The sequence below is a fragment of the Entelurus aequoreus genome, linkage group LG21 (genome assembly GCF_033978785.1).
Source record: "Entelurus aequoreus isolate RoL-2023_Sb linkage group LG21, RoL_Eaeq_v1.1, whole genome shotgun sequence".
NCBI classification, from domain to species: domain Eukaryota; kingdom Metazoa; phylum Chordata; class Actinopteri; order Syngnathiformes; family Syngnathidae; genus Entelurus; species Entelurus aequoreus.
The window spans coordinates 23,439,522-23,466,023 of record NC_084751.1 but is presented as its reverse complement, the minus strand read 5'-3'; the positions used below and the strand labels follow the sequence as shown (position 1 = coordinate 23,466,023).

Below are 26,502 nucleotides of genomic sequence, written 5' to 3'. Positions count from 1 at the left end.
TCCAGCTCCAACCCCGTCTCTCCTCCTGGCTGCTGCTTATAAAAGAGCGACAGGTGATTAGATAACAAGGCCCAGGTGGGCCATATACGTACCTGTCGCTGATTTCGAGGCGGGTTCTGGCACAAACCGCTTCGCTGCAGGCCCGCAGGCCACGCACCCCTCCACACTCCACACAAAAAGACTCAAACCCCGGGAATCGGACCTAGGACCTCTGTATTAAGAGGCACACGCACAAACCCCGTTACACCGTGCTGCCACATATTTATCTATATATATGTGTATATATATACTGTATATATACTGTATATATGTATATACAGTATGTGTATATATGTATGTATATATATATATATATATATATATATATATATATATATATATATATATATATATATATATATATATATATATATATATATATATATATATACTTATATATATATATATAAAAAAAATCTATAATAACAGAAAAATAAAAACAAACAAATGCAAAAAAGGCCTACATTGCAATGATTGATGGCTAATCATTGCAATGTATGTTAGAAATAAAAGTAATCATCAAAAGGAAATTAAAACATAAATAAACCTATACAACAACAGATACGGTTACAGAGAACACATACTTTCCTCTTTTTACTCGCCATGTCTCTTCTTCTTCTTCTTCTTCTTCTTCTTCTGTTCTGATTGCCGCGCTTGACTTCGAGGTGTAACCGTTATCATTTTCCGGCCAAAAAACGGTGCCCAGTGAAGGATGGTGTAGCAATATTGTTGCCCGAGTGTAAAATCGGGAGAAATGTGTTAGAATGGCCGGCCCGGGAGATTGTCGGGACGGGCCACTGAAATGTGTGACTCTCCTGGGAAAATCGGGAGGGTTGGCAAGTATGATCTACTCATATTTCTTGTAATATATTATTTTGTGTTACATTTTAACTGTACTTTAAAATGACAGCTACCTATATTTTTGTCATGCTTCATCTTTAATGACAATAACGCATTCCTTCTATTTTATTCTATTCTAGGATTCTTTGTTTGGGCACTCGATTATGTGGATGTATACCCAGGTAGTTTGTTACGCCATATAATAACTCAGACACTATATCTGCCTATTTTTGTGAATTTGTTTTGTGTTTTTTTCTGGAATATTTTACTAAGGGAAATTATATTATCATGCACATTAGTGAGACTCCATGGATGGTGACATGATACACAAAACATTTATTTATTTATGGATCAGTTGATATTACACGTACAAAACCCTCTTTGAACCTTTATGAATCCGAAGGAGTAGATCTTTTTTTTTTTTTTGGAAGTTGTCAGACAATGGAGATCTTCTGTTGGCAGCGTTTAAAGGTTCTTTGATATTTCAGCGTTGAAGCCCCTTGTGTCTCAGTTAAGCAGTTGTGGGAAGGTCACGGCAAGAACAGTTTAAAAATAAAATAAAACAATTATTTCCAAGAGGAAGTAAAATTTCTCAGGTAGATGTTTGGGCACCGCTTTGTGAAGTAAGATAGTTCTATGCTGGTGGTAAAATAGAATTAGACAGTGGCATTTTTACACCTATTAACTTCTATATTGAGGGTAAATAAAAAATACAAAGATTATATGTTCTCCGGAGAACTAACGTCCTTTGCAGTGGACATTTGTTTTGTGACTATTTCTTTGTCAGAGTTACACGTTTCAAGAATTGAAATGAGCTTGTTATGCAAAACACAAACGTCCACTGCAGAGGACGCTGGTTTACAGGAGGATACACACACACAACTGTATATATATATATTTTTTTTAATTTTTTAATTTTTTTTTTACTTGTAGGCCAAGTTTTATCATAATACACAAAATAACTATTTAAAGGATTTTACTTCGGGTGGAAATAAAAGGCAATTAATTCATTTTTAGTAACGTTAATATGTGAAACTGACAAAATGGGTTGCAATACCTGACTGCAACCAGCAGAGGTGATATTGAGTCAGTATCAACTACTGTAAATGCACTAATTAATACTTATATTCAGTGTACGGCCTCGCTTCCTATGGTTGCTAAATGTGTGGTCTACAAAAGTTAATAACTGAACAAAAAAATTCAATTATGCTAGAAATTTGTCTGAATGCTGAAAAGCCATAGCTTAACTGAAGAGTTAGCATGTCAAAAAAAAAATTACACTTAGGTGTTGACCTGTAAAATGAGCAAAAAAAAAGCTAGCACACTAAGAATTAGCATGCGTGAAACGAGAAAATAATTGACTCTGAAATGAATACCTATAAAAATGGGGTAAAAAGCTATTATGCTAATGTTAGCATGTTATCATGTTAATATTAAGCATGTTAACATGCTAATAGTAAGTATGCATCAAGTAACACAATATTTGACTCTGAAGCGTATACCTTCAAAATTAGCAAACAACTTAGCAAGCGAACATGCGTGAAATAATATTTATTTCAATATGAGGTGTATATCAGCAAAATTTGCTAAAAATCTAACATACTAATGTTTGCATGTTAACATGCTGTAGAAGTTGCCCTCCAGTGGGTTCTTCGGACCACCACACATTGCCAGGAGAGCCAGGAATTTCAGGGTATAACACTGTTTTATTTTCATAAAAGGTGCAGAGGCTTTTGCTTTGCAGCAAAGTGTCTTTGTCTGCTGCGTCCGCTCAGCAGCACCTCCAACCCCGACTAACTCGTCTCATCACGGCTGCTGCTAATAAAGGCGACGGGTGATTAGATAACAAGGCCCACCTGGGCCATCAACGCACCTGTCGCTGTCTTCGAGGCCGGTCCTGGCACACCCAGTTCCGCGGCAGGCCCGCAGGCCACGCCCCCCTCCACACATGCTAATATGCATCAAGTAACAAAATATTTGACTTTGAGGCATATACCTGCAAAATTAGCTAACATGCAGTAAACATGCGTGAAACGAGAAAATATTTCAATCTGAGGTGTACACCAGCATTAGCTAAAAAGCTACTATGTAAATGTTAGTATGTTAACATGCTAATATTAAACATATTAACATGCAAATAGTAAGCATGCGTGACAAGAGAAAATATTTGACTATGCAGTTTATACTTGTTAAATTAGCTAAAAAGCTACCATGCTAACATTGGCATGCTAACATGCTAACAGTTAGGATATTTGACTGTGGTGTATACCTGTAAAATTAGCTGACAAACTAACATGCTAACTGTAAGGATGCATGAAAATAGAAAAATATATTTGCCAAATATGCCAGAAAGTTAGCATGTTAATATTAACTTGCTAAAATGCTAACATTAACATGCTAGTCGTTTACTAACATTAACAGGAAGCATTCTGACTTTGGAATGGTTTGAATCGGTTGAGAAATGTGGAATTTATATCACATTTTATTAGAGAATTAGTCTTATGGAAAAGTGGGAAATCTGGGAAAAACGTGACATTTTGGACATTAAAAATAGAATACCTGAATTTTCTGAATAAGTGGGAATGTGTTGATGGTTGAAAAATGTGGAAGAGGGAGTCAAAGGAAAAAAGGGTGGAAAAAGTGTTATTTAAAAGTAGGAATTCCAGGAAAATTGGGAATTTCTGGAACTTTGAAAATTGTTAGTTTGTGTAATGTGGAGGCTTGGAAAAATTGTCCGTTCATTTCAAAATACAAAAAAAAATTGCCCCGGAAAATGTTAAAATCCTGGAAATATGGGAATTATTTGGATAAAAGAAAGGTAGCATGTGGGTCATAAATGAGCCGAACATTTTGGAAGTGGAACGGCATGTCAACATTCTGTCTGTAGGCAACCTCCTGATGTAGTTTGTACAAATGCCACCAGATGGCAGTAGCTGCATTTGAAGCAAGCAGCAGCTTTATCGTGCTCTATAAAATGTTGGTTGTGGTACTCAGCTGTTGTTGGTGTGACACTCATGTGTGTTTCTAAGGGTCTCATCTCAGCACTTTGCTCCTTACTTCTGGCACTCAGCATCAAGGGTTGGAATTGGGGGTTAAATCAGCAAAAATGATTCCCGGGCGCGGCCACTGCTGCTGCTCACTGCTCCCCTCACCTCCCAGGGAGTGATCAAGGGTCAAATGCAGAGAATAACTTCGCCACACTTCGTGTGTGTGTGACAATCATTGGTACTTTGACTTTAACTTTAACTTTATTTGTTTGTGGATAATAGTCACTTCCTGCTACCGGGGTTTTTGATGAATTTGAAACTTTTTTGACAACTAATTGTGATTATACCCACAGGAGAGGTAGCGAGCAACTTTGAAACTGCTTTTGGTTCGGTGAGAAGCACAGACCACAATGTGTGCTTTTCCAAACATGGGAATCACAGCATTAACTGATATGACCCAATCCAAACAAAATTTTCTAGTCTAGGTGCAGTAAAAAAAATTCTACCAGCACAAAAAGTCAACACACATGGTCACACATAACACACCTGCTCACTGAACTTTGTGGATATTACAAAAAATATGTCCCATAACCGTACAATTTGTAATTACAGCCATTAAAAGGCATGATGATAACTGTACTTGGAAGCAATTGTATTTATTTTTTATATCAACGGCCCTTAATCCGATCCCATGATTGGTCCAAAATGATATCAAGTTTAGGCTTGACTAGTCATTAACACATTTATTTCTAGTAGTTGCCCTTTAAAGATGTTCCCTCCACCAGGTGGTAATGTTGCTCTTAAAGTGTTGGAGAAGATTGCCTCCTGATATCCACCTCAGTAAGCTCAAGGACAGAAATCTATTTTTTATTTCTTTGGACCGCATTTAAAATATGTTTGCACTATTTTGCAGGGGAGTGGGCCTCCTTGTCTCAAGGGCAGTTTTTGGTTTTCCCTCAGCTCAGTGCTTCAAAAACATGCAGTTTTCAAAGAACGCTTCTGGAATATATATATATATATACATTTACAGTACAGTACATATACAGTACAGGTATACAAGTTGTCACATTGTCACATTGTCACTGAAGGCATCAAAACTATGAATGAACACATGTGGAGTTATGTATTTAACAAAAAAAGGTCAAATAACTGAAAACATGTTTTATGTTCTAGTTTCTTCAAAATAGCCACCCTTTGCTCTGATTACTGTTTTGCATAAGAAATTTCAGAAATATGATAAGGAACAAGTGATTGTATTTTGGGGATGATCCAGGTAAGCGACTGGATTCAGGACTTTCGGAGTCATGAAAACTTGTATTCAAACAACTCTTGTAAAGAAACATCAAAAGTACACCCATCCATCCATCCATCCATTTACACCATTGGTGTAAATTAAGTAAGAAAATATTGTGTAATATACTTGGTTATAAAACTAAATATGAAAAAATAATATCATTAAAAAACGTATACAAATACCGTATTTTCAGGACCATAGGGTACACCGGATTATAAGGCGCACTGCCAATGTGCGGGTCTAGTCAGGTTTCTTTTTATACAAAAGGCACACCGGATAATAGGGCGCATTAAAGGGGTCACATAATTTATTTTTTTTCTAAATTAAAAACACTTCCTTGTGGTGTACATAACATGTAATGGTGGTTCTTTGGTCAAAATGTTGCATAGATTATGTTTTACAGATCATATTCAAGCCACTTTCTGACAGTCGCTTCAGGATGCGTCGTTTTGTGGGCGGTCTTATTTACGTGGCTCACCTTCGGCAACGTCTTCTACCGGTCATCTTTGTTGTAGCGGTGTAGCGTGCAAGGACGGGAGTGGAAGAAGTGTCAAAAGATGGAGTTAACTGTTTTAATGACATTCAGACTTTACTTAAATCAATAACGGAGCAGCATCTCTTTATCCGTGGCTCACTAGTGCAATAACAACGCCGGAATTGTGTCCCGTGAAAAACCGTCCGATCTGAACTCTCTCATAACTAAAGTTCCTTGGGTGAATAATACAAACTCACTATACCGGTATGTTTTAGCACTTTCAAGGCGAGAGTACTGACAGATATAAGTAAGAACTTTACACTACATTATATTAGAAATGGCAACAGCGGAGGATGAATGTCCCATGACAAGAAGATACAGAAAAAGAAGAAGCTTATCTGCTACAGTGTCATCACGGACTACAAAGGCAGACGCGCGCAAATTTTCAGGACTTATGCAGATCCCAAATACAGATCAGCAGGTACCGGAAGGTAAGACAAGTTGCTTTTGCATAATATTGCGAAACAAAACGCCAGATAATATGTCTTACCTTATACACACACCATAATAATCTTTTTTTTTTTTCTCTTTATGGCTGTCCATCGATTACGATGATGACGTTGCTCCAGTAATGGGTTATTGAGGGGGGTTTTGTATATGCCATTTCATGTGGCTGTGCAGGCCAATGCGCGACCCGCATGGTTTGCCACATGTGGGGCAGATGTAGTGCACGCTTGAGAGGGGGACCCCTGCAGCGCACTGATGTCGCTGTATTTTTCTCCTCTCAGTGGTCTGCTCCTGGAGATGAGCAATGCCGGCGTGACTGCAGTTGCGCCAGATGTGGCGATCAGCAGCCAAAACTTCCAATGCGGAAGGCTGGATAGCACAGCGCTTCAGGAGGGTTTTTATGTGGTCCTTGTAGCGTTTCCGCTGACCCCCAGGGGACCTACAGCCTTCCTGGAGTTGGCCATAGAGGATCTCTCGGGGGAGCCTCTGGGCGGGCATGTGGATTACATGGCCCACCCAGCGCAGATGTCTTTGCGCAAGGAACACTTGGATGCTGGGTGTTTGGGTCCGGTCATAGATATCTACATGTGGGACCCTGTCCTCCCAGGTCAGGCCCAGAATCCGTTGCAGGCAGCGGATGTGGTATCTCTCCAGGATTCTGATGTGCCTTTGGTAAGGGGTCCAGGCTTCCGAGCCGTATAGCAGAGTGGACAGACAAACTGCTTTGTAAACAGCTGCTTTGGTGGAAACTGTCAGGTTTCTGTTCAGGAAGACCCTGGTTTTGAGCCTACCGAAGGCAGCAGACGCTAACCCAACACGGACCTGGATGTCATTATCGATGTTACAGGTGGGGCACAGGACGCTTCCGAGGTAGGTGAAATGTGGAACGATGGTGAGCTGCTGGCCATCAATGTTGAAGACAGGCACTTCTGACTGGTGGGTAGAGTGTTGCGCAATGATCTGTGTTTTTGAAATGTTGACCTTGAGTCCTAAGGCACTGTACGTGGATGAGACCACGTTAAGTGCACGTTTTAGAGAGTCTGGCGTGTGGGCAAGGAGAGCACAATAGTCAGCATAGTGAAGTTCTAGGATCTGTTGTTTTGTAATTTTAGTGAAGGCCTGGAGGTGCCAGATGTTGAAGAGACTGCCGTCCAGCAGTGCCGTTGCCAGGCAGGTACTTTTCTTGTACCTGCTTGGCTACAAAGATCATGTCACTAGTACTGCGATCTCTTCTGAATCCACACTGTGATTCAGGCAGAATATGCTCTCAGAGATGTGAGTCACTAGAGAGCATGACAAGAACTTTCCCACAGTTGAGTCTCTTGTTTCGTGATGTTTTCTTCAGTTGAGGGCGGACTTCCATCAGAAATTTGGCTCTGATCATTCGATGGTCAGTCCAGCAGTCCGCTCCACGCATCACTCTGAAGATTAGGACCTCCTTCCTGTCTCTACGACGGGTGATAATATAGTCGAGGAGGTGCCAATGTTTGGAGCAAGGATGTTGCCAGGAGGTCTTGAATTTATCCTTGAGCTGGAACATGGTGTTGGTGATGATCAACTGATGTTCAGAGCAGAGTGTAAGGAGGTGAAGCCCATTATCATTAAGCCTACCAACCCCGCGCTGACCAAGTGTTCCGGTCCAGAGCCCACTGTCAGAGCCCACCCTCGCGTTAAAACCCCGAAGAGTATGAGCTTGTCGATGGGAGGCGTTCCTTCAATGGCGGAGTTTAGTGAGGCACAGAATGTGTCCTTGCTCTTGAGGTCTGCATCCAGGGTTGGGGCGTAGGCGCTGATAAGGGTGACCTGGTGATTTTTGGTGAGTGGTACACGCCACGTCATGAGCCTTTCGCTTATACCCACTGGAGACTCTGGGATCTTGTGAAGCAGGCTTGTCCTGGCGGCAAAACCCACTTCATGTAGACGACGGGAGCCTTCTGGATGACCCTTCCAGAAGAAGGTGTAGCCTTCTCCCGCCTCCGTGATTGAGTCTTCCCCATGTAAGCGAGTTTCGTTCAGGGCGGCTATGTCAATGCCGTATCTGTTTAGTTCATGTGCAACGAGTGCTGTTCTTCGCTGCGAGCAGCAGGAGAGATCACGCACATCCAAAAGTGTGCGGACGTTCCATGACGCTATTGTCAAGGGAATTTTGATTCTCTTGTACATTTGTTTTCGACCGCATAAAGGGATGGCCCGGCGGTAGGCTGCGGTAGGCTGCCCGGGCGATGAGGAACAGACCATTTTTAGGCCACCTAGGCCCTTCCCATTTCAGGGTGAGCAGAGCGGTGCTGCTCAGTCATGTGCGAAGCTGCCGGGGAGGCATGCTGTTCCATCCCATGCCACAGCGACCTTCACTTGCACGCCGCCTACGTGCAGGGTTGAACTAAGTACTGACAGTCACATCCTTGACCTGTACCAGCTGCCCTTCCCCATCGCAGCAGGACTTGAGGGTGGGGCGGGGCACCGGTCTGTTGGTGACTGCCTAATGCGGGTCCTTTGTTAGGGTTGTTTCCCCGTAGCCTATAACCAAGAGGTTAGCCAGTAGGCACTGGTCAGTCAAATGGTGGTAGCCTAGATGGAGGCTAAGCTATCCACCCCCGGGGTATCCCATGCTGTTTAGCCTGAGGCCTGAGGCACACAGTTACCGACCAGGGACTGCCACGAGGAGGCACAGCAAAGGTCTTGGTGATGGAGAGGCTATTTACTGGCGAGGAAAAACATTCTGCTTTTCTATCGTTTGGTTCTTGATCAGCTAGCCAGCAACAGTTCCTGAAAGCGAGAGGCAGCAAGCAGCAGGCATGCAACACAGCAAGCAGCAGACAGGCAACTATGCTATCCGAAGATGGCTGCACTAGACGCATCACATCACCCTGCGGGTCATACCCGCTAGCCCCCACCATAATAATACTCGTATGTTGAAGCACATCAAGCGGTGCGGCTTCATAGCTTACCAAAGTCATACTAAAACATTTTGATAGATTTTTGAGCGCTGTGTGTAATGTTCTATATTTTCAATGGAACATATAAAATGTTAGTGTTGTTTACTTGAGTCATACTGCAGTCTGCACGTATCTCTTGTGTGTGACTGCCATCATATTGCAGTCTACACGTATCTCTTATGTGTGACTGCCATCTACTGGTCACATTTATCATTTTACCATGTACCAAATAAAATAGCTTTGAGGTCGGTAAGCACAACTAAATCGATTCCGTACATTAGGCGCACCAGGTTATAAGGCGCACTGTCGAGTTTTGAGGAAAACGAATTATTTTAAGTGCGCCTTATAGTCCGGAAAATACGGTAAGTGTTATCTACTAAAATGAATAAAGTTCCATTTTAATTTAACACAATTTAAAAATTTAAACAAAAAGTTAAATGAATTTGTATTATTATAAGTTTGACCATCATTAATGACCTGTGTCGTTAATGTTCATCTGGCTCTTGTATATTTCTTCAGCATGAGGAATATTGGGGACGGACATTTTGCAGGGCATACATAATTTATTAGCAGTTAAGGAGCACCAGGATGAAAAAGTCCTCAGGGAGTTAAGGGTGTATAAAAAATATATTTTTATTTATTTTTATTTTATACATTTTTTTGCTAAAATCTCTCAATCAACTTCAGTCCTGAATAAAAATAGTAAAACTGTCATGTTTTTCTATTTTATTACTTTTAACCCATTAAATGCCCTTTTGAACTGAACATGTCAGTTTTTTTATTTTGAAAAAACGGCATAAAAAGAGTTATTGTCTATATAGTACACTAACTGTTGGCAGGGGCGTCTAATTCATTTTCACTGTGGGCCACATCGTAGATATGGAAGTCGTTGCAGGGCCGCTTCATGATTATTATTTTGCAATTGCCCTTTAATTTGATCATGTTGATTGTTTACAAGCGGTAGAAAATGGATGGATGGATGGATTGTTTACCAACAAACTGATATCTTTGAAACTTGCTTTGGAATCAGAGGTCAACGTGATTTTTAAGTGCAGCCTTGTAGAATTTAATTTGAAATTATTTTTTTTTGTTTTTCTGAAATAAGTGTAGGATAGCTTGTTGCATTAAATAATATAGGATTAAGAAATACATTTGTCTTCAAATGTATATTTTTCTGTCAAAATTGAAATACATTTATCAATAAAGATTACATTTTTCTTTGACGCACATTTTTTTACAGGCCATCTGGGACCACATAAAGTGATGGGAAGGGCCAGATGTACTCCTAGAACTTTGACACCTGTGGTTTGGGATGAAGATCAATCCTGAGTATACATGAAATTTGAAGAAAAAAAAAAAAAAAAGTTTGCTGTGTCAACTTCCAAACATACTAGTTATAATGATCTAACACAGAAAAAAAAGTGTTTGATTCATAATTGCATTAATATTTAGGCCTAATCTTCATATTCATATTATTCATATTCATCCCCAGTACCTCAGCTCTTTATCATGTAGTGTATGGATGATAACTCATTTTAAGCCATTTTTTTAAATAAAAAAAACTGACGTAATTAAAACAAATGCACATTCAAAGGGTTACAATCAATAGGACATTTGACAAAAAAAAAACCACACAAAAAAACATTTTTTATTTATTTTATTTTATTTTTTATTATTAATCAATCCAACAAAATAATACACAATAATACCCTAATAATACAATTCCAATTCCAAACCCGGCCCAGCAACATTCAGAATAGCAATCAACAGAGCAATTGAGAGGACACAATCAAGACACAAAACAATCCAAAAGTAGTCAAACAAAAATGAATAACATCAACAACAGTATCAATATTAATAAGAATTCCAACATAGCAGTGATTGGAAATCCCTCATTGACATTATCATCACAGCCATTTAAAAAATATATATATATATATAAAAAGAACAATAGTGGCGTACACTTGCATCGCATCTCATAAACTTGACAACACAATGTGTCCAATATTTTCAACAAAGATAAAATAAGTCATATTTTAGGTTCATTTAAAACAAAAAAAACAAACATAATTTTTATAATTTTAATTAGGACTGAAGTTGATTAAGAAATTTGAGAATAAAAAGTCCTGACACTATTTAAGTGGGCTAAAATTATTTCGCTTTCGTTAATACATTAAATAATTTGGAATAGACATATTAAAATTTAACATGAAAAAAATAACTTGGTTCCACCAAAAATAGAGCAGAAATCTCTCTGTAAGGACAATAAAGTTCCCAATATACTAAGGGGTTAATCACTCATTTAACAAAAAAATAATAGTTTAATGACAACTATTATTTACATTTTATTTTAGCACAGCTGATCTCATGGCTTGTTTTGTTTACTTCCACCCTCGCAGACACGTGGCCAGAGGGGAGGGAAGAGGGACTGGGAGGAGGGAGCGGCGGGGGTGCAGCATGGATTAGTGAGGCGACAATTTATTTCTTTATTTGTATTTTTAGGTTTCCACCACAAACGGGAGAGTGACCGAGGGAGAGCCTCCTGAGAACATTTGCACTTGTTACTCCTTTCCTGCAAGCCTCCACGCCTCAGCCAGGATGTCCGGCTCGCACACACCAGAGGACGGCCTCTATGGTGAGTGATGTCTTTTGATTATTATTCATTGACCCTGCGGGCACATTTTGTGTGCTTCAAAGTCTTTTCTAGCTGTAAAGTAAGCAGACAGAAGATGCAATGACCCCATCATTGTGCCTACACAACCAAATCTCATGTCCACACTTATTTGTGTTATTGTTTCACTTTGTCACTGACACTGTCATTGTATAAACGACTTGACTGACTCACCTGCGTGTATCTCTGTAAGCCAATTAGGCCGCGGAGATTTCCTGACGCTTATAGCTTGCTCGCACATGGGGAGTTGCGGGCGAGCGTCCAAAACCAGGAGGCCGCCAGCCAATTATTAGCCCGCGAGGGGGCCGGGGGGGAACCTGTTGTTGTGGGTTTTTAAGCCCCTGTTATGTAAGGTTGATGGCGCACCACCACCAACACAACAAAAACAGCATTGCACCATGGGAACTGATTCAATGCTGCAGAAGAATGGCGGCGGATGGATCAGCAAAGTGGTTATGTCATAAATCTTCTCTGTAGTGACCAAAAAAAAAAAAAAACTAGGGCAATGGCACAGATTCCCCTCCTTCCACGCCTCTCCCATGCTCAGTCATGTCTCTCCCCCTCTCCACCACGCACAACGTTATATATAAGAGTGTTTATACAGTGGGAGATTAAATACATCAGATGGTGATGGGGGGATGCAGAAACAAGAGGAGGACGTGAGAGGGTGAATGGCTAATCTCTAACAGAAATAAGATCTTACATAAGCATGCATGCTGTCAGCCCCGCTTACTGTTTATCTGTGCACAAGCATGCACACCGCTTGCATGTGTGTGTGTGTGTGTGTGTGTGTGTGTGTGCGCATGTGTGTGCAGTATGTGTGTGTGTGTAAACCTTTGGCGGCCCTTGAACCCAATGAACCTTTTGTGTCCATTCATCCATTCATTCATTCATGCATGCAGTGTGCCTGAATTCATTGATAGTTCTCAGCCAGCGTGTACACCACTGCATAATACTGCAAGTATAAAGTTGCGGAATCATAAAAAAAATAATAATAATTGTATATACAACGCTGTACACTGCAAAAGGTCAGTGTTCAAAAACAAGAAAAAAAAATACAAAAATGAGGGGTATTTTATTTGAACTAAGCAAAATTATCTGCCAATAGAACAAGACAGTTTGGCTTGTCAAGACTTTCCAAAACAAGTACAATTAGCTAACCTCAATGAACCCAAAAATACCTTAAAATTAGGGATGTCGGCTTTTTGCCGATATTCCGATATTCCGATATTGTCCAACTCTTTATTACCGATACCGATATAAACCAATACCGATATATACAGTCGTGGAATTAACACATTATTATGCCTATGGTGAAGATAAGGTCCTTTTTAAAAAAAAATATAAAATAAAATAAGATAAATAAATTAAAAACATTTTCTTGAATAAAAAAGAAAGTAAAACCATATAAAAACAGTTACATAGAAACTAGTAATTAATGAAAATTAGTCAAATTAATTGTTGAAGGTTAGTACTATTAGTGGACCAGCAGCACGCACAATCATGTGTGCTTACGGACTGTATCCATTGCAGACTGTATTGATATATATTGATATATAATGTAGGAACCAGAATATTAATAACAGAAAGAAACAATCCTTTTCTGTGAATGAGTGTGAATGAGTGTAAATGGGGGAGGGAGGTTTTTTGGGTTGGTGCACTAATTGTAAGTGTATCTTGTGTTTTTTATGTTGATTTAATAAAAAAAACAAAAACAAAAAAAACAAAAAAAAACGATGCCGATAATAAAAAAAACGATACCGATAATTTTCGCTATTACATTTTAAAATATTTATCGGCCGATACAATCGACAGGCCGATATTATCGGACATCTCTACTTAAAATAAGTATATTCTCACTGATAACAACTGTACCACTATATGAGTACATATGTTCTATTGTTTCATTGAAAATAAAACAGCTAAGTCCATTTGGCTGTCATCTGTTTTAATCATGAGACACAATTGTGTCAAAGTCATGATTTTTTTTTTAAATGTTTGAAATAAGAAATTATTACTTTAAAAAAGTAGTTTTATACTTGTGAGTGTTGATGACACAGTTTTGCAACAGTTGATATTTTTACTCAATATAGGTCATAAAATCTCAGCAACAAGCTGTAATATCTTACTGAGATAATTTAGGACCAAAACCCTTAAAACAAGTAAAACACTCTAACATAAAATCTGCTTAGTGAGAAGAATTATCTTATCAGAGAGAAAATAAGCAAATATCACCCTTATTTGAGATATTTAATCTGACTAAGATTTCAGTTTTTGCAGTGTAATATTGAAAATAAAGCAGCATATTTTGATGGGGACATTTCCTGAGTAAATATTACAGTGAAGCTGTAATATTACCTAATAATACATTTAGCGGGGGGTACTGTCACGCGCGGGTCTCAAAAGTACAGGCAGGGTGCAGGTAAGAGTTTTATAATCCAATAACACGGCAAAAATACAAGAACAGAGCGTCGCGGGGAAGCGTACGTAGCTCAAGGCAAAACCAGGCGTTGCAAAAACTAACAAGAACATAGGTAGTAGCGTGACGCTAACATGGTAACCAGCAGTAGCAATGACTGAACTACATAACTGTCGCTGGTGGCAAACATTAAACCCACGCAGGATGAGTGGCGAGACGGGCATATAAAAAGGTGTAATTAGTGTGAGCACTCAGTGGGGGCACTAATCAATAACAAGAGTCTGGTGTGTGCACCTAGCAACAAGAAAAGGTAAACAAAGAGGGAAGGAGCATTGAGACCAGAACAGAAACAAAGTGTGGTACTGAAGTGTATTTCAATACTTTTGGGTACTTTTTGATACTTTTCTAAATAAATGGGACCACAGAAAATTGCATTATTGGCTTTATTTTAACAAAAAATCGTATGGTACATTAAACATATGTTTTTTATTGCAATTTTATCCTTAAATAAAATAGTGAACATATGAGACAACTTGTCTTGTATTAGTAAGTAAACAAACAAAGGCTCCTAATTTGTCTGCTGACGTACGCAGTAACATATTGTGTCATTTATCATTCTTTTATTTTGTCAACATTGTAAAGGACAAGTGGTAAAAAATGATTAATTAATCTACTTGTTCATTTACTGTTAATATCTGGTTATTTTCTCTTTTAACATGTTATATCTACACTTCTGTTCAAATTTAATAATCACTTATTCTTCTGTTGTTTGGATGCTTTGCATTAGTTTTGGATGATACCACACATTTAGGTATCAATCGTTACAGGATCATACATTGGTCATATTCAAAGTCCTCATGTGTTCAGGGACACATTTCCTGAGTTTATAAACATAATATGAATACCAAAAAAAAACGAAAAAAGATTTTGTGATGCTAAAAAATATCGATGTAATCATAGTAGTATCGACTAGATACGCTCCTGTACTTGGTATCATTACAGTGGATGTTAGGTGTAGATCCACCAATGGCGTTTGTTTACATTTTGACGCCGGTGAGCTACGGTGTGTAGTGAAGCATGTTTAGCTTTTCCTCGTCCTGCAGGGATGATACTTGTAAGAAACATACTTTATTTGTCGCCATGGAGGCGAGGATTAGTGATTTAGAAGTAGATACAACACTGCTACTTCTATGTAGCTAGGCATTTCTTAAAACACCTCTTCCTGTTTCAGTGTTTTTAACGTTACCTTTATCGTTAGTTTTTAAGCCAAAATGCGTCCGTTCTCCCTTTTCTGTCTACACACTGTGTCTGCTTGTAAGTACTGTGATTGTGCACTGCCGAACATGCTCCTCTGCTCATAAAACCAACAATGACACGACGTGATGACGATAGGGCGGACCGGTACATTTTAGTATAGTACCCAATATGATTCATTAGTATCGCGGTACTATACCGGTATACCGTACAACCCTACTTTGTTCATAGTAAAATGTTATAATACTGCTTCTTGGATATGTTCACAATTAAATATAATGTTATCATACTATTTTCTCATAAGTGTACGACTGTTTCTTTAACTATTTTTACAATTAAATTAAATCTATCAAAAAAGAACACTCCATTTGTTTTTGTTTTTGTTTTTTTGTTTTTTGTTTTTGTTTTTGTTATTGTTTTTGTTTTTGTTTTTGTTTTTGTTTTTGTTTTTGTTTTTGTTTTTTTGTCCTGTCCAGCTTCTCAGGCAAATCATATAGTTGATGTAGATGCCCATATCGGCTGTTCAGATTTACTTTACAAAAGAGAAGTGTAGGATACGTCTCTTGTTGCCTTATTTGTATTTGACTTCATTAAATGTATTTATATTATCATTTGGTGCAGCCGGGTCGGAACAGGAGGGGATAGAAAGAGAAAAAAAGGAAGACAGAGGGGGAAATTGTGGGGACAAGAGGGTGATTAGACGGAGAAACAAAAACAACAACAGCAAACACAACAATAACAACAACAACAACAACAACAATAGAGAAACATCAGCAAACATTATATGTACAAATATGATGGTAAAAGTGATGGCAAGGAAGCAGTTATCGAAATAAATGATAATACAGAAATGACAATGAGCATTATTACACTACAAATGGAGCATTACAAATACCAATAGAAATAGCGCTATTGATAATAAACAATACCAATAATTTACCTCTATTATCAACAATACAGTTGTTCAAATGCAACAATACATATACGTAATGATAACTTGAGATACGAAAGAATGCAGAAAAATGGAGGGGAAGAAAGAGAAGCAACCTATATTAACCTTGTAGATTGTTATAGTAACAATAGGTTAAGCTTTGTCAGTGTGCCATGTGTTACCCAGTTTCCCCTAGGGCAACAACGTTAATATATGTTTGATGAAACGTGATATTGTGCATGAGTGTATGTGTGTATATGTACTTGTATATGTACAGTATGTGTATATGTATGTTTGTTCAATAAATGTATATGTACAGTATGTGTATATGTGTGTTTGTACAGTGAATGTATATGTACAGTATGTGTATATGTGTGTTTCTACAGTGAATGTATATGTACAGTACGTGTATATGTATGTTTGTACAGTGAATGTATATGTACAGTATGTGTATATGTATGTTTCTACAGTGAATGTATATGTACAGTATGTGTATATGTATGTTTGTACAGTGAATGTATATGTACAGTATGTGTATATGTATGTTTCTACAGTGAATGTATATGTACAGTATGTGTATATGTATGTTTCTACAGTGAATGTATATGTACAGTATGTGTATATGTATGTTTCTACAGTGAATGTATATGTACAGTATGTGTATATGTATGTTTGTACAGTGAATGTATATGTATGTTTGTACAGTGAATGTATATGTACAGTATGTGTATATGTATGTTTGTACAGTGAATGTATATGTACAGTATGTGTATATGTATGTTTGTACAGTGAATGTATATGTACATTATGTGTATATGTATGTTTGTACCGTGAATGTGCGTGTGGATGTACGAACTTTGAGTATGTGGGTATGTACTGTATTTGTGTATGTATGTGGGAGCGTAGGTACCTATGTATGCATGTATGTATGTATGTATGAATAACGGTGGGTATGTGAGTATTTGTGTATTTGTATGTACAATATATTTGACTCCCAGTGTTTGTGGGAGCCAGAGTACGGCCCCAGCCACCCAGAGAGCCCAACCCACAAACAGCAGGTGTGGCGCCCAGGAACCAGGGACCACCGGCCCCACGCAGCCAAGCCGGTCAGCGACAGGAACCCCAGAGAACACTCCATTTGTAATATGAAAACTTTACTTAAATATCGTAACACGATAAAAGTGTCACTACATTCATTTAATTTTTGCATATTTATCCTCTTGAAACAGTGGAAGAGTGAGTGGAGGAGCTTTGTTCAAATGTGTGTTTTTGTAATGTGCTTTTAAAAATAGTCAAATTTTCCCTGTCGAGGCTCCTGGGTGGAACTGGAGGAGCTGATCGCAGCCGTTAGCCGCAGTGAGAGTCTATCAGGGCCGCAGGATAGCATCTCCTCCGCCCTGCAGGGGGAGCTAGAGAGGATCCTCCTGGAGGCGCAGCTGGAATGTGAGAGGAATCGAGACAGGTGAGGGTTTAGTTTTTCACTTTTGATTTTTTTTTTCTCATTTCTAACAACACGTCGTTCCCATTGGCTGTACCGCTGATAGTTTGAACAGAAGTGGGAGCACGAGAGTCTGCTAAAAGGAATTCAAAGTGTCTGTTCCTTGTCTGCAGTCCCCCGCAGGTCGTGACCCCGCAGACGGCCGGTTCCCCCAGGCCCCCCAGTGACCCCGACAGTGACTGTATCACCATACAGGTACACGGCTGGTGAAAATAATGGTTAAAGAAAAAATATGTTTGTGTTATGACATAAAAATATTTACTTTTTTTTTTTAAATCTGATGTGATCGTGATACAAAACAGGAGGAGGGTGACAGGAGAGATACTGATTGGGTGTGGGACTGGTCCAGCAGGCCGGAAAATATGCCACCAAAGTAAGAAAAACATCTGTAAAATCAATTATCATAAATGCATTTTTACTATATATATATATATATATATATATATATATATATATATATATATATATATATATATATATATATATATATATATATATATATATATATATATATATATATATATATAGTAAAACGTTTGGACTAGTGTTGTACGGTATACCGGTATTAGTATAATACCGCAATACCAATGAATCATATTCGGTACTATACCGCCTCTGAAAAGTACCGGTCCGTAAATGTGTAAGTAGATTAATAATTCATTTTCTACCACTTGTTCTAAATAATTTTGACAAAATAAGACAATGATAAATGACACAATATGTTGCTGCATATATAGCTAAATTAGGAGCCTTTGTTTGCTTATTTACTAATAAAAGACAAGTTGTCTAGTATGTTCACTATTTTATTTAAGGACAAACTTGCAATAAGAAACATATGTTTAATGTACCGTAAGATTTTTTTGTTAAAATAAATCGGTAACACTTTAGTATGGGGAACATATTCTAAGTAACAAACACTTAATTTAGAGTTATTTGGTTACGGTTAGGGTTAGGGTTAGAGCAGGGGTGTCCAAAGTGCGGGCCATTTGTGGCCCACAGGTCATTTTTTAACGGCCCCACGGCACATTTTAAAAATACAATTGAAAAAAATTAAAAACATGATAAGTGGTATAAAAGAGCAAACAGGTGAAATGTAACAAGAACATGTCGCAATGTTTACTCTAATAACACAAAGCTGCCATGCAGGCTGTTTCTTTGTTTAAAAAATAATAATGAATCAAAATCAATGTCATTATGAATTATTGACCTATTCAAGGCTCCAATTACGTCACATTTGAGATATTTTTGGGGAAAATGTTGCATATTTTGTGTTTGCCATATAAAAAACTGAGCTGATTTTTTAAAGGGCCTAAAACGAACAAACGAAAAACATAAACAACAATAAAATGTAAAATTGACGGATAGATCTGAAGTTGATCTCGAGATTGTGTTAAAAGTAAACAGTAAAAAAAAAAATAGAATTTATTTTTTAAGACTATAATTATTTTGATCCCCAATAATTTTAGTGTGATTTGTTTTTAAGTGTCATTGCTCAAAAAATAATAATGAATTAAAATCAATGTTGTTATGAGTTATTGACCTTTTTAAGGCTCAAATTATTATATAATCTCAAATATTCCACTTAAAAATTGCATTGTGTGAATATTGCATATTTTGTATTTTTTTCCATAAAAAAACAGGGTTTTCTTTGACAACAAGAGCATACAACTTAAATCTTTAATTATATTGACAGATAGACCTAATGTTGATCTAGAGATTTAAACCTTGAATAATAATAAAAATAATAATACCAAATAATGACACATCTTTAATATTTTTTTGACCAAAACCCTTTGGGGTCCCCGGGATCAAGCCTGAGTAGAGGCCTAAATGTATATTTTTTATACATATATTGTATTGGTTTTTAAAATAAAAAATATCAAAATGGCCCCCGCTTTCTTTGATTTTTCAGAATGCGGCCCTCAGTGGAAAAAGTTTGGACACCCCTGGGTTAGAGGATTAGGGTTAGGGTTAGGGGGGTTAGAGTTAGGGTTGGGGTTGGGGTTAGGGTTAGTAATGGTCAATATTTACTGGTTGTTTAATAAGTCCATGCAGAATAAGGCATTAATAAGTACTTAATAATGACTAATTAAGAGCCAATTTGTTACTAATTTGCATGTTAATAAGCAACTATTTAATGGTGAATATGTTCCACATACTAAAGTGTTACCAATAAAGCCAATAATGCAATTTTTTGTGGTCCCCTTTATTTAGAAAAGTATCAAAATAATTTTGGTACCGGTACCAAAATATTGGTATTGGGACAACACTAGTTTGGACACACCTTCTCATTCTTTCATTTTTCATTATTTTCATGACTATTTACATTGTAGATTGTCACTGAGTTATGTACTTAACAAAAAAAGGTGAAATAACTGAAAACATGTTTTATATTCTAGTTTCTACAAAATAGCCACCCTTTGCTCTGATTACTGTTTTGCCCACTCTTGGCATTCTCTCGATGAGCTTCAAGAGGTAGTCACCTAAAATGGGTTTCACTTGGTGTCATAGTTTTGATGCTTTCAGTGACAATCTACAAGGTAAATAGTCATGAAAATAAAGAAAACACATTTAAATGAGAAGGTGTGTCCAAACTTTTGGCCTGTACTGTATTTTATAACATTTTATAATATTTATTTTATTAGGCATATTGTTGTTTATTGATTCATTCATCCATACTTTGTTACTAATGGATTTTCCTTTTATTTTATGTTATATTGTTATTTATAATTTGCACCCACAGGCGATACTATCATGATGATACAGCGATTCGACAATAATGTGTACAATGGAAAAAAAAAAATTTGATTCTGTATGTCAATATTTGCCAAACTCTTAGGAAACGATTGTTGATTCGAAAGGTTTGAAGTGCAACTTAAATGTTACAATATTATAATTTTTTTTTCAAAAAAAAACATATATTTTTTTGTTCTTTAAACATCAATATTGTGGTAATTATGTATTGCAATATATTTTACCATATTGTTGTTGTTTAATGTAATGTGTCTCCAATGTTGCAGATTTTTTTTAAATTAATTAATTCCCACCCAAAATCACACCTGTGTTGTTTTCCAGAACAATGCGTAACTATTTGGTAACGCCCTTACGTCGTAGTGACTCACTTCTGCCTCCGGTGGTTTAAAGTGGTATCACACGACAAGTTAGTTTCTGTTCGCCTGAAGTCATGTTCCCTCTTTCGCCCGTGTAGAGACTTCGTGTTTCAGCACCCGAAGCAGCCGAGCTCTCTCAGCGTCCGAAAGACAGAAGTGATGAAGAGGGGGATCTTTTCATCGGACGTGCTCCTTATCCTCGTTCCTTCGCTGCTGGCTTCCCATCTCCTCACGCTCGGCATCGGGTACAACAACGAAACACACATTCATATGTTTGCTAGTTTAATAGCGAATGTTGTTGACAGATAGACATACAGATTTACAAAACCCAAAACCGGTGAAGTTGGCACGTTGTGTAATTCGTAAATAGAAACAGAATACAATGATTTGCAAATCCTTTTCAACAAATATTCTATTGAATTGACTGCAAAGACAAGATATTTAATGTTAGAACTGAGAAACATATTTTTTTTTGGCAAATAATCATTACTTAGAATTTAATGGCAGCAACACATTGCAAAAAAGTTGGCACAGGGGCATTTTTACCACTGTGTTACATTGCCTTTCCTTTTAACAACACTCAGTAAACATTTGGGAACTGTGGAGCTTATCAAGTGGAATTCTTTCCCATTCTTGCTTGATGTACAGCTTAAGTTGTTCAACAGTCCGGGGGTCTCCGCTGTGGTATTTTAGGCTTCAAAATGCGCCACACATTTTTTAATGGGAGACAGGTCTGGACGACAGGCAGGCCAGTCTAGTACCCGCACTCTTTTACTATGAAGCCACGCTCTTGTAACATGTGGCTCGATATTGTCTTGCTGAAATAAGCAGGGGCGTCCGTGATAACGTTGCTTGGATGGCAACATATGTTGTTCCAAAACCTGTATGTACCTTTCAGCATTACTGGTGCCTTCACAGATGTGTAAGTTACCCATGCCTTGGGCACTAAATCATCCACATACCATCACAGATACTGGCTTTTCAACTTTGCGCCTATAACAATCCGAATGGTTCTTTTCCTCTTTGGTCCGGAGGACACGACGTCCACAGTTTCCAAAAACAATTTGAAATGTGGACTCATCAGACCACAGAACACTTTTCCACTTTGCATCAGTCCATGTTGGATGAGCTCAAGCCCAGCGAAGCCGGCAGCGTTTCTGGGTGTTGTTAATAAATGGCTTCCGCTTTGCATAGTAGGGTTTTACGTTGCACTTACAGATGTAGCGACAAACTGTAGTTTCTGACAGTGGTTTTCTGAAGTGTTCCTTAGCTCATGTGGTGATATCCTTTACACATTGATGTCGCTTTTTGATGCAGTACCGCCTGAGGGATCCAAGGTCCGTAATATCATTGCTTATGTGAAGTGATTTCTCGGGAGTCTCTGAATCTTTTGATGATATTACGGACCGTAGATGGTGAAATCCCTAAATTCCTTGCAAAAGCTGGTTGAGAAATGTTGTTCTTAAACTGTTGGACAATTTGCTCACGCATTTGTTCACAAAGTGGTGACCCTCGCCCCATCCTTGTTTGTGAATGACTGAGCATTTCATGGAAGCTGTTTTTTATACCCAATCATGGCACCCACCTGTTCCCAATTAGCCTGTTCACCTGTGGGATGTTCCAAATAAGTGTTTGATGAGCATTCCTCAACTTTCTCAGTCTTTTTTTGCCACGTGTGCCAGCTTTTTTGAAACTTGTTGCAGGCATCAAATTCCAAATGAGCTAATATTTGCAAAAAATAACAACGTTTTCCAGTTCGAACGTTAAATATCTTGTCTTTGCAGTCAATTCAATTGAATATAAGTTGAAAAGAATTTGCAAATCATTGTATTCTGTTTGTATTTACAATTCATACAATGTGCCAACTTCACTGGTTTTGGGTTTTGTACATTAATAAGCATTAGAGCAGTGGTTCTCAAACTTTTTTTTAACAAAGTACCACCCCATAAAACACTTGGCTCTCCAATTACCGCAGAGAGGGGTTGAGCTGTGTGAGAATTTTCAAGTCAACACAATTGTTACGCATTTTCACCATTTTGTGTGCAAAGTTTGCTTTCACAAACAAATACATAAACATGTCATCGCTATCCAAGGAAAAACATTCCTTTCTTATTTTTTTTAAATATTAAAAAATACTTGTCTCCTTTTTGGACAAGTAAAACATAATTGTGGATATACGCCTTTCATCAAATAGTTATGTTATGCTAGAAAAGTGTGCAAAAATATTGTACACATTGGGGAAAAATATATATCTGATGTAGCGACACAAGTAGGGCTTCCTTTGCGGTAAACCGACTCACTGTCACCCCTTGAGGTACAAAGTGGCATATCCTTTTCCTAACAGTGGACCTTAGTTTTAGAGCAGGGGTGTCAAACTCGTTTTAGATCGGGGGCCACATGGAGTAAAATCTACTCCCAGATGGGCCGGACTGGTAAAATCACGGCACGATAACTTGAAAATAAAGACAACTTCAGATTGTTTTATTTGTTTACAAATAAAACAAGCACATTCTGAAAATGTACAAATCATAATGTTGTTGGGTTTTTCTACACTTACATGTTGCGGTTAATAGCATTATATCTTTATTTGTAGCTATTTATATTTTCTGAATAAATTATGTGATAATATTCATCAGTCAACTCATTGGTGTTCATTTTCAATCTATCAAGATAAAAAAAAAATTATATCAAAATCAAATTTCAGGATGTTATTTGTGTCGTTTGATACTGTACTAACATCTTGTGGTTTATTTTGTACATATGTAGCATCATCTACAAAGATACAAATAATTGCTATTGCGACATCCAGTGGACACATTTAGAACAGCAGTTTCTTTCATTTAAACATTTCAGGTTAATTTTCATACTTAGCAAACTCATCCCGCGGGCCGGATAAAACCTGTTCGCGGGCCTGATCCTCGGGCCGTACGTTTGACACCCCTGTTTTAGAGCCTTATCATATAAAACATGTTTTCATTGAGGGCCACATTGAAGTTATGGCTCCCCTCCGAGGGGCCACTTTAAATGATGTGGCTGACTACATAAAATACTACACTGAATGATGTAGCGGGCCAAATAAAATGAAGTGGCGACCTATGATATAAGAAATAAAGTGAACCTAATTAGACACCCCAAAATACTAACAGAAATATATTTTTATACAGTAGTTTTACATGCAGAAACCAATGTGTTATTTATCAAGTGCGTTAGACAGCCTTTTTTTTTAACAGCACGACACATCACACAGTCGTGACCCTGGAACCAGTGTGCTACGAGTGGCAAATTGTTTTGTGCCACAGGGTAGGTTAATTTTCAGCCGCCATGCGGTATATTTGGCCACACCGTAACCGAGTAGGTATAATTGTGACGAAAATGTTTTGCAATTATCAAACAATACAAACACGGGCAACACCAATGGTGAGAGGATGCAGAACTTAATCTGTTGTACTCGGATACAAACGCTCAGCAATTTTTTTACAGTCTGTTTTCTAGGAGACAAGTTTGGCACGTATTTTATTAATAGTTGTTTTTTTTCTTTTCTCTTTTTTCCAGCATCTACATAGGAAAGCGTTTGGCTTCTTCCACAACTAGTACACTGTGACATTAGCTCTACGCTAACCTCCCCCCCACCCGTGCCCCCTAATCGCTAACGTGTTGGCCAGTAAGGTCATGTCCTCTTCTTCATCACAACCATAGTACCTCGCCTGTTTGCTTTTGTGTGTGTGTGTGTGTGTGTGTGTGTGTGTGTGTGTGTGTGTGTGTGTGTGTGTGTGTGTGTGTGTGTGTGTGTGTGTGTGTGTGTGTGTGTGTGTTAGCAGCAGTTAGTTGTGCATGTTGTACAGCCCTAAGGGGAGGGGAGGAGAGGTGGTGTATGAATGGACGCGAGCCAATGAGTCAGACTGAGGTCACTTTTGCCTCTAAAGAATAATCACAGACATTGTCCACATGATACAATAAAAGGAGAATTTCCTCATCTAAAATAGAAGAACAAAATCAGTCTTTGTCTGAAGCAAAGATAAAATATGTTAGCCCTTTGGACAACCTTGAATAAAAAGCTGTCATTTGTCACAAGTAATGGCCATTTGTAAAAAAAAAAAAAAAAAAAATGTTTTTTTTTTCCTCTGCCATATATTTAAAGTAGAGTTGTTTTTTTCTTTGTGAGAGTAGGAGTGCTTGTCCTTTTTGTGTCCCCTAATCCCATTAAATATTTAACCTCCCACTAAAACAATTTCAATCCCATTAAACATCACTCCTCCAAAACTAAAAGTGCTTGTTGGCTCTTTTATTCTCCCCTCTCCACGTCCATTTTTCTACAAAAAAGTACTGTAGCCCTAGGAATGATAGTCGTATTGTAAAAACAAATAAAAATAAAAAAATAAAAAAACATGCTGGTAAAAAATGAGAAACATTAGAAAAAAAAGTTCTGTTAAAATGGGTTTTGTTTTGAGAAAAAAAAATGCAATGTTATGAGAAAAGTGTGTATTGTCGTAATAGCAAAGTGGGAAAATTAGAAGAAACATTTTAAATCTAGTAATGTAAAAATCTTTTTTCTTTAATTTTTTTTTTTCAAAGACATCACACTATACCAGGGGTGTCAAACTCATTTTAGCTCAGGGGCCGCATGGAGGAAAGTCTGTTCACAACTTCAGATTGTTTTCTTTGTCTTACTTTGGCCAAAACTAGAACAAACACATTCTGAAAATATTACAATAAAAATATAGAAAAAACAACCGGCAGCGGTAAAGTTTAGATCCATGTAGGAAAGAAGAAAGTGAATGAATGTTTATAACTGACATATGCATACACATTTGTTTTCTTTTGTATTATTTTTTTTTAATGAATTAAGTAACGTTTATGACAAAGTTTTTCCAAAACACAATATAGAATGTGAGATATAACAGGATAATGCATACATTTATCATTTGTTTTCAAAACGGTTACAAAAAAGTGGCACCCCAAAAATGTACTGTGGGACCCCATTTTTATGACTTGATGGGGTCCCTCGGACCCCATTTTGAAAATGAGTATTGGTGCGTGCAAAACAGCAGCAGGTGACTGTGGCCTGTGGGCCGGTTCTAATACTAATCAAATATCATCTTGGGGGCCCTTGATTTGGCACATAGGCACTATACAGTACAAAGAAAAATTCAGAAAAAAAATTTCCGTGAAAAAAAGTTGTAATATTACAAGATTGAAGTTATATATTCAGTATACTGCACATAGTCAAAGGGGGTATTGTTTTGAAAAAAATTGGTGTCGTACTGTAAGAAAGAAGTGACAGAAATAAAGTTGTAATGTTATGTAAATGTAATCACAGAATTGCAATGAGAGGAATCGGAACGAACAATATTGTATTGTTGCAATGACATTTGTACTATTTTATTTATTTTTACAGATTTTCGATAATTGCAACTTGCTATGACAATAGTCGTGACATTATATTACGCAATATTCTGAACCCTTTTTTTTTTTTGTAAAAGTTCTATTTTATTGTTGCAAAGTTATTTGTATTGTGATGAGAGGAATCATAATGTAACAAGG

At 37.6% G+C, this 26,502-nt stretch overlaps 1 protein-coding gene across 4 annotated transcripts; it reads left to right on the top strand.

Moving 5' to 3' along the window:
• The first annotated feature begins 11,535 nt into the window (after positions 1 to 11,535).
• zgc:73226 (uncharacterized protein LOC402792 homolog) lies at positions 11,536 to 25,597 on the top strand. 4 transcript variants are annotated; one of them, XM_062031203.1, is made up of 7 exons: positions 11,536 to 11,713; positions 17,368 to 17,493; positions 17,665 to 17,815; positions 17,965 to 18,046; positions 18,154 to 18,224; positions 21,060 to 21,206; positions 24,514 to 25,597. In XM_062031203.1, exons 1-7 carry the CDS (start codon positions 11,677 to 11,679, stop codon positions 24,560 to 24,562), a joined length of 663 nt encoding a protein of 220 aa, XP_061887187.1. In that variant the 5' UTR covers positions 11,536 to 11,676; the 3' UTR covers positions 24,563 to 25,597. The 4 variants fall into 4 exon arrangements, with proteins under 4 accessions (XP_061887187.1, XP_061887189.1, XP_061887188.1 ...); XM_062031204.1 differs by having other exon boundaries at positions 11,600 to 11,713; positions 17,352 to 17,493; XM_062031205.1 differs by lacking the exon at positions 17,368 to 17,493 and having other exon boundaries at positions 11,543 to 11,713.
• The last annotated feature ends 905 nt before the right edge of the window (positions 25,598 to 26,502 follow it).

Excerpts from the sequence above, each read along its gene's own strand:
- zgc:73226 (XM_062031202.1), top strand. The coding sequence starts at position 17,328 with ATGTACAATATATTTGACTCCCAGTGTTTGTGGGAGCCAGAGTACGGC. Across the intron at positions 17,494-17,664 it reads CCCCAGAGAACACTCCATTT|GCTCCTGGGTGGAACTGGAG; the intron begins GTAATATGAAAA and ends TTCCCTGTCGAG. Across the intron at positions 18,225-21,059 it reads CCGGAAAATATGCCACCAAA|AGACTTCGTGTTTCAGCACC; the intron begins GTAAGAAAAACA and ends TCGCCCGTGTAG.